This window comes from Tachyglossus aculeatus, chromosome X1 (genome assembly GCF_015852505.1).
Source record: "Tachyglossus aculeatus isolate mTacAcu1 chromosome X1, mTacAcu1.pri, whole genome shotgun sequence".
Lineage (NCBI taxonomy): Eukaryota > Metazoa > Chordata > Mammalia > Monotremata > Tachyglossidae > Tachyglossus > Tachyglossus aculeatus.
In genome coordinates this window covers 50,990,184-51,002,694 of record NC_052101.1, presented here as the reverse complement: position 1 = coordinate 51,002,694, position 12,511 = coordinate 50,990,184, and the positions used below count along the sequence as shown (strand labels likewise).

The following is a 12,511-nucleotide window of genomic DNA, read 5'->3' as shown; positions in this document are numbered from 1 at the left end:
AAACTGCCAGTTCCCAGGGTTCTCCACCAGAGAAACTCTGATTCCTGAGGCAACTGTCCTTGTGAGGCTGAGGGTTCTCTATTGTAAACTTCATGGCCCAGGGGAAAGAGTCAGAAGGACCTGGGTTCTAATCCAAGCCCTACCACTTTTATGCTGTGTGATCATGGACAAATTACTTAACTAATCTTGCCTCAGTTACCTCATCTGTTAAATGGGGATTAAGATTGTGAGTCCCATGTGGAAAATAGATTGTGTCCAATCTGACTAGCTTGCATCTACCCCAATGCTTAGTACAGTGCCTAGTACATAGTTAGTGCTTAACAAATACCAGTTTTTTTAAAAAAGTAAGGGACTGGAAAAGCAGAAGCAGAGAACCTGGGTTCTAATTCTGGCCCTGCCATTTGCCTGCTCTGTGACCTTGGGTAAGTCACTTCACTTTCTCACCTGTAAAATGCAGATTCAATGTCTGTTCTCCTTCCTACTTAGACCTTGAGCCCCATATGGGATAGGGACTTGTGCCTGGCTTGATCTTGTGCTAAGTACAGTGTTTAAGAAATTACAATTATTATTTATTATGGAGTCTGGAGATTCGAGTCGTAGCCCCAGCTCTGCCACCAGCCTGCTGGGTAAACAGAAAGGGTAGAAAAAGGCAACAACCTAAAAAAAAGTTAAAGCGACTGTACTCTTCATCCCACCAGCCACGTGGCCAAGAGCAGAGGAAGACTGTTTCTCCCAAAGCCCCCCTTAGCTGGTCAAGCCAGTGGAAACATACACTGATAAGGAAAAATGGCTCATCCAGCTTACACCATCCTGGGTCCGACCCACTGTTCATTGTTCAGCACAGAAATCTGTCTCCAGCGGCAACAAAAGGATGCTAAGGGGGAATCCATGTGATGGCTGAAAACCTGTCCTCATGGTTTGGGATATACCATCGAACACCCCTAAATTTTCTCTTTACTATTGCATTATGGTCTTGGCACTGAATCTATTAAGCTTTACAACTGCCAACCCAGTATGGACTGCTTGTCCACGAATTTATCAGGAGCCAGTCCATACTTTTAAACTATACACCTTCCTATGGGAGTGTAACATGTAGGCTGCAAGTTCATTGTGGGCAGGGAAGGTGTCTGTGAACTCTTTTGTACTGGATTCTCCCAAACGCTTGTGCTCTCTGCACAAGTAAGCCCTCAATAAAAACATTGGTTGATTGATTGATGGATGGATGACCCATTGGGCATAGGGCTTCCTTTGGTTTGGTTTGAATCTTCTCCCTTCAAGCTTCCATGGGTGCCCCTCACCCCAGTGTTGTTAGATGCAGGGGCTCACCCTTTCCATACCCTTCATGACTTTGTGGGCTTCCATCCACTCCTCTTTCAGCTTGCCTATTCCCAACCTTGGCAACTCTGTTCTCTGCAACCTATCCTAATATGGGAAAGCTTCTTCTGCCTCCTGATCACTTTGTTAATCCTGTCCTGCCTCTTCTCAACACTATCCTCTGTCTTCTTGGAATGTGGTGATCAGAACAGCTTTTGAAATTCCAATATGGATGGATCAGGGTTATAAACAGGGGCTGATGTACGGCATTTGTATCAGCATCTTGTACTGGGCAGAAGAAACACGGAGAAGCAGCATGGCTCAGTGTAAAGAGCATAGGCTTTGGAGTCAGAGGTCATGGGTTCAAATCCAGGCTCTGCCAATTGTCAGCTGTGTGACTTTGGGCAAGTCACTTAACTTCTCTGTGCCTCAGTTACCTCATCTGTAAAATGGGGGATTAAGACTGTGAGCCTCCCGTGGGACAACTTGATCACCTTGTAACCTCCCCAGCGCTTAGAACAGTGCTTTGCACACAGTAAGTGCTTAATAAATGCCATAATTATTAATTATTATTATTATCTCCCTGTCTGCTAGACTGCAAGCTCCTTGAGGGCAGGAATCATGTCTACCAACTCAATTGGATTCTCCCAAGCACTAATTACAGTGCTCTGAACACAGTAAGTGCTTAATAAACATCATTCATTGATCGATGGATTCCCTCTAATGGCTGCAGGGCTGTCATGGGTTAATGTTTTTTATGCTGATGACCACTGGGATAGGCTGCCCTAGGGACTCTGTCAGTAAAAGCAAGTCTATTTAGAGTAAACAAATCACCTTCCCCTGCTCTGCTGACAGTGAGTAAACACCTATGTTTACAGAATTCAGCAACCTGAAAAGGATTTTCTCCATTCCCTTCATTTGTCCATCTCTTTCTCAGGCCTCTGAACACATTGGGTTGGATTTGAACTCCAACCTGGTGTTGCTGCATGAGGAAGATGAAAAAGAAGAGGGCTCTGAGAATTTGGGTTTAGAATATGCATTCCTGGGATGATGACTGGCCAGAAATGGGATCTGGAGAGAACTGTCAAATGCCTGAGACTCTCTATTGCCATTTACATCGATCTGCCTGTGTTATGCAATAGAGTGCACTCGTTTAATGAGTGTGGAGAAAATACTGACATTTCTACTTTGTCATTTCTTGCTTTTCCTTTTTCTTCCCTTTGTCCAGTCTTCCTACTCCCAACACTTGGGCCATAACCAGGACAACTGATGTTTTGAGTGAATCTTGAACAACTGGTTGAGGATCTTGGCAGGACTAGAAAAGAGCCTGCATTTCTGCAGAATCTGTGCTCCTGTCAGAGATCTCCCATTCTTCAAAAATAAGATTCAAGATTTCTGGGAAACCTCCAAAAATATATCTCTGTCTTTGGTTTTCAGTGATGATACTCCTGATGGTGAGGTCCTAACCAGGAATTCAAATGTGGTCTTAAAGACTGATGGGGGTTGGATACACCCTGCCACATTTTTTCCAGCAAGGAGAGCACCTGCTGGTGGTCTTTCTCCACATCAGGCCTGCCCTTGTTTTGGACTTTGCCTCCTTGTGGATTTTTTTTTGTTCTTTTTCAATTTTTATGTTTTAGTGGTATTTGTTAAGAGCTTACTATGTGTCAGGCACTGTTCTAAGCACAAGGGTAGATACACACTAATAAGGTTGGACACAGTCCATGTCCCCCATAAGGCTCACAGTTTTAATCCCCATTTTATAGATAAGGGAACTGAGGCAGTTAAGTGACTTTCCCAAGGACAAACAGCAGACAAGTGGAGAAGCCAGAATTAGAACCCAGGTCCTTCTGACTCCTAGGCCCATGCTCTATCCTCTAGGCTATGCTACTTCTCTTGTTGTCACACAGCCTTTGCAGAAGGACAGCAACCTCTCTCCTGATTTCTGCCCACCAGGCTGGTCTGGCTTCAAGGCTTCAAGCCCCCACCTACCTCACCTCCCTTCTCTCCTCTTACAGCTCAGCCTGCACACTCCACTCCTCTGCCACCGCTAACCTCCTCACTGTGCCTCGTTCTTGCTTGACCCACCATCGAGCCCTGGCCCACATTCTTCCTCTGGCCTGGAATGCCCTCCCTCCACACATTTGCCAAACTGGCTCTCTTCCTCCCTTCAAAGCCCAACTGAGAGCTCACCTCCTCCAGGAGGCCTTGCCAGACTGAGCTGCCCTTTTTCCTCTCCTCCTTCACCTCTCCTCCCCATCGCCCCCTCCCTCTGCCCTACCCCCTTCCCCTCCCCATAGCACTTGTATATATTTGTATATATTTATACATATTTACTACTCTATTTTATTAATGTTGTGTGTATAGCTATAATTCTATTTATTTTGACGGTATTGACATCTGTCTACTTGTTTTGTTTTGTTGTCTGTCTCCCCCTTCTAGACTCTGAGCCCATTGTTGAGTAGGGACCATCTCTGTATGTTGCCGACTTGTACTTCCCAAGTGCTTAATACAGTGCTCTGCACACAGTATGCACTCAATAAATACGATTGAATGAATGAATGAATGAATGGTCTGCCTCCTGCACTGCTCTGTTGACCACCACAAACAGCCAGTACAACCCAAAGAACAACCATATCTTAGTTTCCACTTAAGGTTGACATTGAAATGGTTTCAGCATACCTTGACTGTGTCCAAAGGATGACCAACAATCACACTTGCAGCCCCTGCAGATTAAAAAAATAACAAGTCACTAGTAGCCTGGGAAACATATTTATTGAGCACTTACTATTCATTCCATTGTATTTATTGAGCACTTACTATGTGCAAAGCAGTGTACTAAGTGTGTGGGAGAGTACAATACAACAATAAACAGACACATTCCCTGCCTACAATAAGCTGATGGTCTAAAGGGGAGCTTGCACTGTGGCCTAGTGCAAAGAAGGGAGTCAGGAAGTGAGGCCTCGGAGTCAGTGGATTTGGGTTCTAATCCCACTTGTCTGCTATGTGACCTTGGTCAAGTCACTTAACTTCTCTGAGCCTCAGTTTCCTCATCTGCAAAATGGAGATTAAATCCCCGCTCTCCAATTTAGGTTGTGAGCCCCAAGTGGGACATGGATTGTGTCCAACCTGATTACCTTGCCAACCTGATCCCATCACTTAGAACAGTACTTGACACAAAGTAAATGCTAAACAAGTCTGTGCTTAATAAGTAAGTGCTGCTGGAAAGAGTACAGGCCTGAGAATCAGAGGACGTAGGTTATAATCCCAGCTCTGCCACTTGTCTGCTGGGTGACCTTGAGTGAGTGTCACATAACTTCTCTGTGCCTCAGTAACCTCATCCGTAAAATAGGGATTAAGACTGTGAGCCCCACACAGGACACAGACTGTGCCCAAACTGATTATCTTGCATCTACTGCAATGCTTAGTACAATGCCTGGCACATAACAAGCATTTACCAAATGCATTAAAATAGTACAAGTACTATAATTATTAGCAAGACTTGATTGTCCTTTGATCTCAAAACGAAGCACTTTGTAAACTGGACAAATACAGTAATGATTTAGTTGTATGAACAGTGTGTTCAGTTGTCTTGTAGTGTTGTTCCTTGGAGGAAAGGGACTTTGAGATCATAATGTGGATCTAGCCTACATGCTGAGTGCAGACACTTCTTTAAAGTCCCAGATACTTACTTAGTCAGATACTAAAGTAGGTGGTATTCTTTCCTCTTGCACTGACAAAGCGACTGCAAGACCATTAAACTACAAAACTTTGCTCGCCAATGGGAAGCCAGGGGAGACAGTATGGTCTAGTTGAAAGATCATGGGTCTGGGGATTGGGAGTTTCTGGTTCTAGTCCCAGCTCTGATACTTGCTTGTTGTGTGACCTTGGGCAAGTCACTTAACCTCTCTGCACCTTAGTTTCCTCATCAAAAAAAGCATAGGCAACATATCTTCTCTCTCTCTCTTAGATAGCGAGCTTCAAGTGGGAAAAAGATTGTGTCTAATCTAATTATAATGTATCAACCCCAATGCCTAGCTCAGGGTATGAGCCAGGATGAGGATGGAGTTTCTGGTCAGCAAACGCAGAGGAGCCCGGGCCTAAGGCTTCAGGATGGAGAACCTGTGCTAGGGAGTGGACTTGTAGGACTGGGGTTTGCCCAACTCCTTTGCATTATCTTTTTCCTGCCAATCATCTTCCCTCGGGGCACAGAGTGCAAAAAATGAAGAGGCAGACAGGGGTGCAGCACAATGGAAAGGACATAGAAAGAGAGGAGAGGTAGGCAGAAATTACCATCCAGAACATCCCAAGGGTGACTTCAGGCGACCTCAGAACATTTGGTGAGACTCTCCCAAGAGGCCATGGATGTTGAAAGGACTGCAGTTTGGATCAGTGAAAGAAGTATGGGATGGGGAGTCAGAGACCTGGCTTCTAGTCCTAGCTGTCACTGCTCTTCTTAGCAAGTAACATAGCCTCTCTGGACCTCAGTTTCTGAGCTGTAATGGGGATGAGATACCTGCTCTCCTTCCATTTTAGATGGTGAGCCCATGTGAAACTGAATATGTGCTTGGATCTACGTAGTATCAGTTTGGGTGGAGAGGAAAGAGAAGATTTTAATGATATTTTGATGACAGAACTGATAAGATTTGGTGACAGACTGAATATGTGGGCTATATGAGAGGGATGAGTAGAGGACAACACAAGGTTATGAGTTTGTGAGACAGGGAGGCTAGTGGCATTGACTACAGTGATGGGCAAGACAGGGAGAGACAGAGATTTGGGGGAAAGATAGGAGGTTCTGTTTTGTTTAATTTGAGGTGTAGGCAGAACATCAAAGTAGAGATGTCCTGAAGGCAGGAGGAAATACGGGACTGCAGAGAAGGAGAGATGTAGATTTGGGAATCATCCATATAGAGGTGGTAGTTGAAGACATGGGAGTGAATGAGTTCTCCAATGGACTAGGTGTAGAAGGAGAATGGAGACTAATATACTGAAGAGCTTCATTCTCAGAAATAGCAGTGTAAGGAACAGAAAGGAAGTCCCAGCTCAACCTACCCTCAACCTCCACTAGAGAGTTCTTGTGACTTTTTGCTTTGAGGCAAAAAAGGAATATGAATTGCAGAGCTGTTATGTACATATCTGTAATTTACTTATTTATATTAATGTCTGGCTCCCACTCTGGAATGTAGGCTCATTGTGGGCAGGGAATGTGCCTGTTTATTGTTGCACTGTACTCTCCCAAGTGCTTACTATAGTGCTCTGCATACAGTAAGCACTCAATAAATACAGTTGCAGGAATGAAGAATGAATGAAAGATGAGGAAAGAGAGAAAGGGGGTCAGAGGGTTTCGGAACCAGGTACTTTCTGGCAAGGGTGCTGGGGGCAGGGGGGCACTGGAGTTCTCTCCTGGTTCTCCTCCCATCACATTCTCAGTCTCTTTCTCGGGCTCCTCCTCTGCCTCCCTCCCCCTAACTGTGGGTTTTTCTCAAGGTTTAGTTTTGGGTCCCCTTCTATTCTCCATCTACACCCACTCCCTTGCAGAACTTATTTGCACCCATGGCTTCAACTACCACCTCTATGCATGCCATTCCCAAATCTACATCTCCAGCCCTGCATCTCCTTCTCTGCAGTCTTGCATTTCCTCTACTTGGATGTCCTGCTGTCACCTCAAATCTAACATGTCAAAAACAGAACTCCTTATCTACCCTCCCAAACTTTCCCATCACTGTAGATAGCAACACCATCCTTCCTGTCTCACAAGCCAGGTGTTATCCTTGACTCCTCTCCCTCATTCAACCCACACATTCAATCCATCACTAAATCCTGTCAGTTCCACCTTCACAACATCCTCCCTTTCTTCTCCATCCAAACTCCTACCACATTAATCCAAGCATTTATTCTATAGCACCTTGATTACTTTATTAGCTGCCTTGCTGACCTGCCTGCCTCCTGTCTCTCCCTATTCCAGTCTATACTTCACTCTGCTGCCTGGATCATTTTTCTATACAAATGTCCAGTCTATGTTTCTTCACTCCTCAAGAACCTTTAGTGGGTTGCCCATCCACCTCTGCCTCAAATTACCTCACCTCACTATTCTCCTACTACAAACTAGCCCTCACACTTTGTTCCTCTAATGTTAACCTACTCACTGTACCTTGATCTCATCTATCTTACCACCAAACTCCCGCCCTCATCCAGCCTCTGGCTTGGAATACCCTGCCTCTTCATATCCAACAGACAGTTGCTCTCCCCCACTTCAAAGCCTTATTGAAGGCACAACTCCTCCAAGAGTTCTTCCCTGACTACCCCTCTTTTCCTTTTCTTCCACTCCCTTTACGTTGCCTTTTTGCTCCCTTTATTCATCCCTTCTCTCAGCCCCATAGCACTTATATACATGTTTGTGATTTATTTATATCAATATCTGTCTCCCCCTCTAGACTGTAAGCTTGCTGTGGTCAGGGGATGTGTCATTATACTGCTATATTGTACTCTCCCAAGTGCTTAGAGCAATGTTCTGCATGCAGTAAGTGCTCAAGAAACACAATTGATTGATCGATTACCTTTCTGTCTGCTCCTTTTCAGTTTCTTTAACTGACTCCTCCTCTGCCTCCTACCCTCTAAATGTGGGAGTCCCTCAAGGCTCAGTTCTGGGTTCCCTTCTATTCTCCATTTATACTCATACTCTGGAGAACTCATTTGTTCCCATGGCTTCAACTACCATTTCAACTCTCCCATCTTTCCTAGCAGTTTCCCAAGATGAGATATACAGCCTCCTTTCAAAATCTACCCCCTCCATCTGCCATACCTTCATACCCCATCGAAACACATAACCCCTGCCTCTCTTCTTGACCACCACCTTCAACTGCTCGTTCTCCAATGGCTTCTTTCCCACTGCTTTCATTCATTCAAACATGCCAATGTATCCTCTGTCCGAAAAAAAACCCCCTCTCTTGACCCACAACACCCTCCACTTATGGCCACAGCTCCCTCTTACCATTCCTCTTCAAACTCTTTGAGTGAGTTGTCTACACCCACTGTCTCCACTTCATCTCCTCCAGTGCTCTTCTTGACTCCCTTCAATCTGGCTTCTGTCCCCTTCGCTCCACGAAAACTGCCCTCTCTAAAGGCACCAATGACCACCTTCATGTCCAATCTGATGGCCTCTATTCTATCCTAATCCTCCTTGACCTCTCAGCTGCCTTTGACAGTGTCAACCACCCCCTTCTCCTGAAAGCATGATCTAAACCTTGGCTTCACAGTCCTCTCCTAGTTCTCCTAGCTTCTCCTTCTTAATCTCTTTCACAGGCTCTTCCTCTGCCTCCCACTGGCTAACTGTGGGAGTCTCTCAAGGCTCAGTTCTGGGTCCCCTACTATTCTTCATCTAGGCCCACTCCTTTGGAGAACTCAGTCACTTCCATGGCTTTAACTACCACCTCTATGCAGATGAATCCCAAAACTACATCTCCAGCCCTGATCTCTCTCTTTCTCTGCAGTCTTACATTTCCTCCTACCTTCAGAACATCTCCATTTAGATGTCCTGCTCACACCCCAAGCTTAACATGTCCAAAACAATACTCCTCATCTCCCCATTCAAAGGTTATAATTTCCCCTGACTTCCCCATCACTATAGACAACACCACCATCCTTCCTCACAAGCCCATAATCTTGGCATTATCCTCGAATTGTCTCTCTCATTCAACCCACATATTCAATCTGTTATGAAATCCTGTCATTTTTACCTTCACAACATGGCTAAAATCCACCCTTTCCTCTTGGCCCAAACTGCTACCACCCTACCTCAAGCACTTATGATATCCTGCCTTGACTACCTCATCAGCTGCCTCACTAACCTCCCTGCCTCTTGTCTCTCCCCTCTCCAGTCCACACTTCACACTGCTGCTTGAATAATTTTTCTTAAAAAAAATTCAGTCCATGTCTCCCCACTCCTCAAAAATTTTCAATAGTTTCCCATCCACCTTCATATCAAACAGAAACTCTTTACCAGTCAATGGCTTTCAAACACTACATCATCTCTCCCCCTCCTTCCCCTAAACTGTTAGCTCATTGTGGACAGGGAATGTGTCAACCAGCTGTTATATTGCAGTTTCCCAAGCGCTTAGTGCAGTACTCTGTACACAGTAAGCACTCAATAAATATGACTGATTCCTTACCTAGCTGATCTCCAACTACAACCCGATCCCCCACTGGCCTGGAACGCCCCTTCACATCTGATAGACCACACCATTTCTCCCACCTTCAAAAGCCCTCTTGAATCGTATCTCCTCCAAAAGGCCTACCCTGATTAAGCCCTCATTCTTCCTATCTGCCTTCCCTTCTACATTGCCTGTGCAGTGGAAAACACAAGGCAGGAGGCGAGTTCTTTTTTCTATTTCTTTTCCTCGCGAGAAAGGGAAGCCGCAGATCTGGTGTCCTGTTTGCACAATTTTCATGCCGGAGTCCAAAACTTCTGTCCGAATCACTCAGGTAACTCCTGTTAGTTGATTCAGAGCAAACAAAGACCGGTTTCTCACACCTCCCCCAACTCTAACCCTCCTGCCAGCCTCAGATCTCAGCAATCCGTATGGTGCTGGTTTCGCGATTTCTTGGAACACAAACCGCTTGTAAAAAATAAATAAATAAATAAGTCGTCCTGGGTCCATGAGCTCATCAGCCCCCTCCCCTCCTCCCCACCCTATGCCGTCGTCGGACGCTTTCTTGGGAAGCTTGGCGCGCTCTTCGCTTCGGTTTCCAACATTTCCAACTGAATGAGCATGAATGACCCGCAGTTTCATGATTGGGCAGGGGATCCCGACGAATCAGAATTTGGGGGAAAGTAGTAACACGGTTCATGCTGCGTAGCACTACGCATTCCGGGTAGTGGCGCCCACTAAACTCCCTTACAACCCTCCTTGGAAGATTTATCCGACGGCATATAAATGCAGCGTGTCTCAAAGCGCCTCAAAGTTCACAGTGACAACACGGCCCCTAGATCTTAAAGGCACAGTACAGTGGACGGCAAGAGGGACTCACCCGGCTACTCCAGACCTCAAGTGGCAAGAGGCAACGGGGTCAGGGTGACTGGACCACTCTGTGTTAGCTTTCCCGAGAGCTCAGACACACCCAGACGCGGCTTTCACACAAGATGCATCGTGTCCCGGCTGCCAGTGCCTTGGCTGATTTATTCTGAACTCGAACAATTGGACCGTTCTAACGAAAAGTCCAGGCGAAACTTTCAAAATCATGGACCGTCGGATACACAGGCAGTTCTGGACACGAGGGGCTTGGATTCCTGTTTCCCTTTCTTAATAATAATACTAATAATAATAATAGGATTTGTTAAGCGCTTACTATGTGCCAAGCACTGTGCTAAGCGCTGGGGTAGATACAAGGTAATCAGGTTGTTCCACGTGGGGCTCCCAGTCTTAATCCCCATTTTACAGATGAGGTAGCCGAGGCGCAGAGAAGTTAAGTGACTTGCCCAAGGTCACACAGCAGACAAGTCGCAGTGTCCGGATTAGAACCCACGTCCTCTGACTCCCAAGTCTGGGCTCTTTCCACTAAGCCACGCTGCTTCCGATTAGAGTTTAGGGAAAGACTTCCTATCTCCCACGGGTGTGGATTGGGGTCGAGGGGAGGGAAGCACGAGCCACAAGCGTCTGCATGTGAACCTTACCTCCGATCCATCCAGCTATAAAATCTTCCAATTGAAAGCCGCCCATGTCGAGCGCTGCTGGACCAGTTCTTTCCACCCGCTTGGTTTTCCTTGCTCGAGCGCCGTTCCCACTCACTGCCCACCGCACGTGCTACGATCGCCGCTTCCCGGCTGCCTTCATAGACCAAAGGAGCTCCCTCGGCGGGCCAGCCGCTCCAAGCTTGGCCGGGCACGCAGGCCTCGCTGGAAAGTTTCAGAAGTTCTTTTAAACAGCGGGAACCCGGACGCTTCACTTCTGCAGCGTGTCTCAAAGCGCCCTCCAAAGCTCACGGTGACTACACGCCCCCTAGACCTTAAAGGCACAGTACATTGGGTGGCCAGAGTGACTCACCCGGCTCCTCCAGGCCTCAGGTGGCAAGAGGCAAGGGGGTCAGGGTGACTGGACCACTCTGTTTGTGTTATGCTTCCTCTAGAGCTCAGCACAGTGTTCTGCACATAGTAAGCGCTCAGTAAATGCCATTGTTGTTGTTGATGATGATGAGCCCGTTGTTGGGTAGGGACCGTCTCTACGTGTTGCCAACTTGTACTTCCCAAGCGCTTAGTACAGTGCTCTGCACACAGTAAGTGTTAAAATAAATACGATTGAATGAATGATGATTTCATTCATTCAGCGTGCCTCAATGGAAAGAGCCCGGGCTTGGGAGACAGAGGATGTGGGTTCTAATCCCGCTCCACCACTTGTCAGCTGTGTGACCTTGGGCAAGTCGTTTCATTTCTCTGGGCCTCAGTTCCCTCATCTGTAAAATGGGGATTAAGACTGTGAGCCCCACGTGGGACAACCTGATAATCTTGTATCCTCTCAGCGCTTAGAACAGTGCTGGGCACATTCATTCATTCATTCAATCGTATTTATTGAGTGCTTACTGTGTGCAGAGCACTGTACTAAGCGCTTGGGAAGTACAAGTTAGCAATGTATAGAGACGGTCCCTACCCAACAACGGGCTCACAGTCTAGAAGTAAGTGTTTAACAAATATTATTATTATTATTATTATCATTATTACCAGGCATCTTGTCATGGAAATGTCCTTTACCATTCCCAATGTTATTCCTACTTCGGGGAATCTGGGTCTCTTGGAAGGAATTTCCAGCCTCTGGATCAACCATTTGTCAGAGCTGGACTTTAATGAAGAAATGGGCATAAGCTGTGGGAATGTTTACGGAGTTGCAGGAGGTAGTCAAATGGATTTTTCCGAGTTTAGGACTTGCCATGAGGATGGACTTGCTAATCAAACGCCACCCTGTTAGTGCTTAATACATTTAATTTTTTCCGGCTTCAGCTTCCCGTTCAAAGAGAAAAGCTGGCTGGAGTCCAAGAACCAAACACTCTTATGTAAACAACGTTTTGATGTCGTGTGAATAAATAAGAATCGTGTGTGTGTGTGTGACTGTGTGTGTTTAATTCCTAGTCCTGCTTGGTACTGAATAATTAATCTGGGGAAAATTCTTAACTAAATAAAATTTATTCTCTGTCGAATTTGACATGA

At 46.0% G+C, this 12,511-nt stretch overlaps 1 protein-coding gene across 4 annotated transcripts in view; it reads right to left on the bottom strand.

Moving 5' to 3' along the window:
- The window catches only part of SLC25A48 (solute carrier family 25 member 48), a 54,559-nt gene extending 43,331 nt beyond the window's left edge, over window positions 1-11,228 (bottom strand). For 2 of the 4 annotated variants that reach the window (XM_038740575.1, XM_038740572.1), the window contains exons 1-2: window positions 10,988-11,227; window positions 3,997-4,040 (exon numbers count right to left, since the gene is read on the bottom strand). In XM_038740575.1, the coding sequence (XP_038596503.1) occupies window positions 3,997-4,040; window positions 10,988-11,033 (90 nt within the window). In that variant the 5' untranslated portion in view covers window positions 11,034-11,227. Of the gene's footprint in view, window positions 1-3,996; window positions 4,041-10,987 lie in introns of all 4 variants that reach the window. The other 2 variants (XM_038740574.1, XM_038740573.1) reach the window with 2 other exon arrangements.
- Between the last annotated feature and the right edge of the window lie 1,283 nt (window positions 11,229-12,511).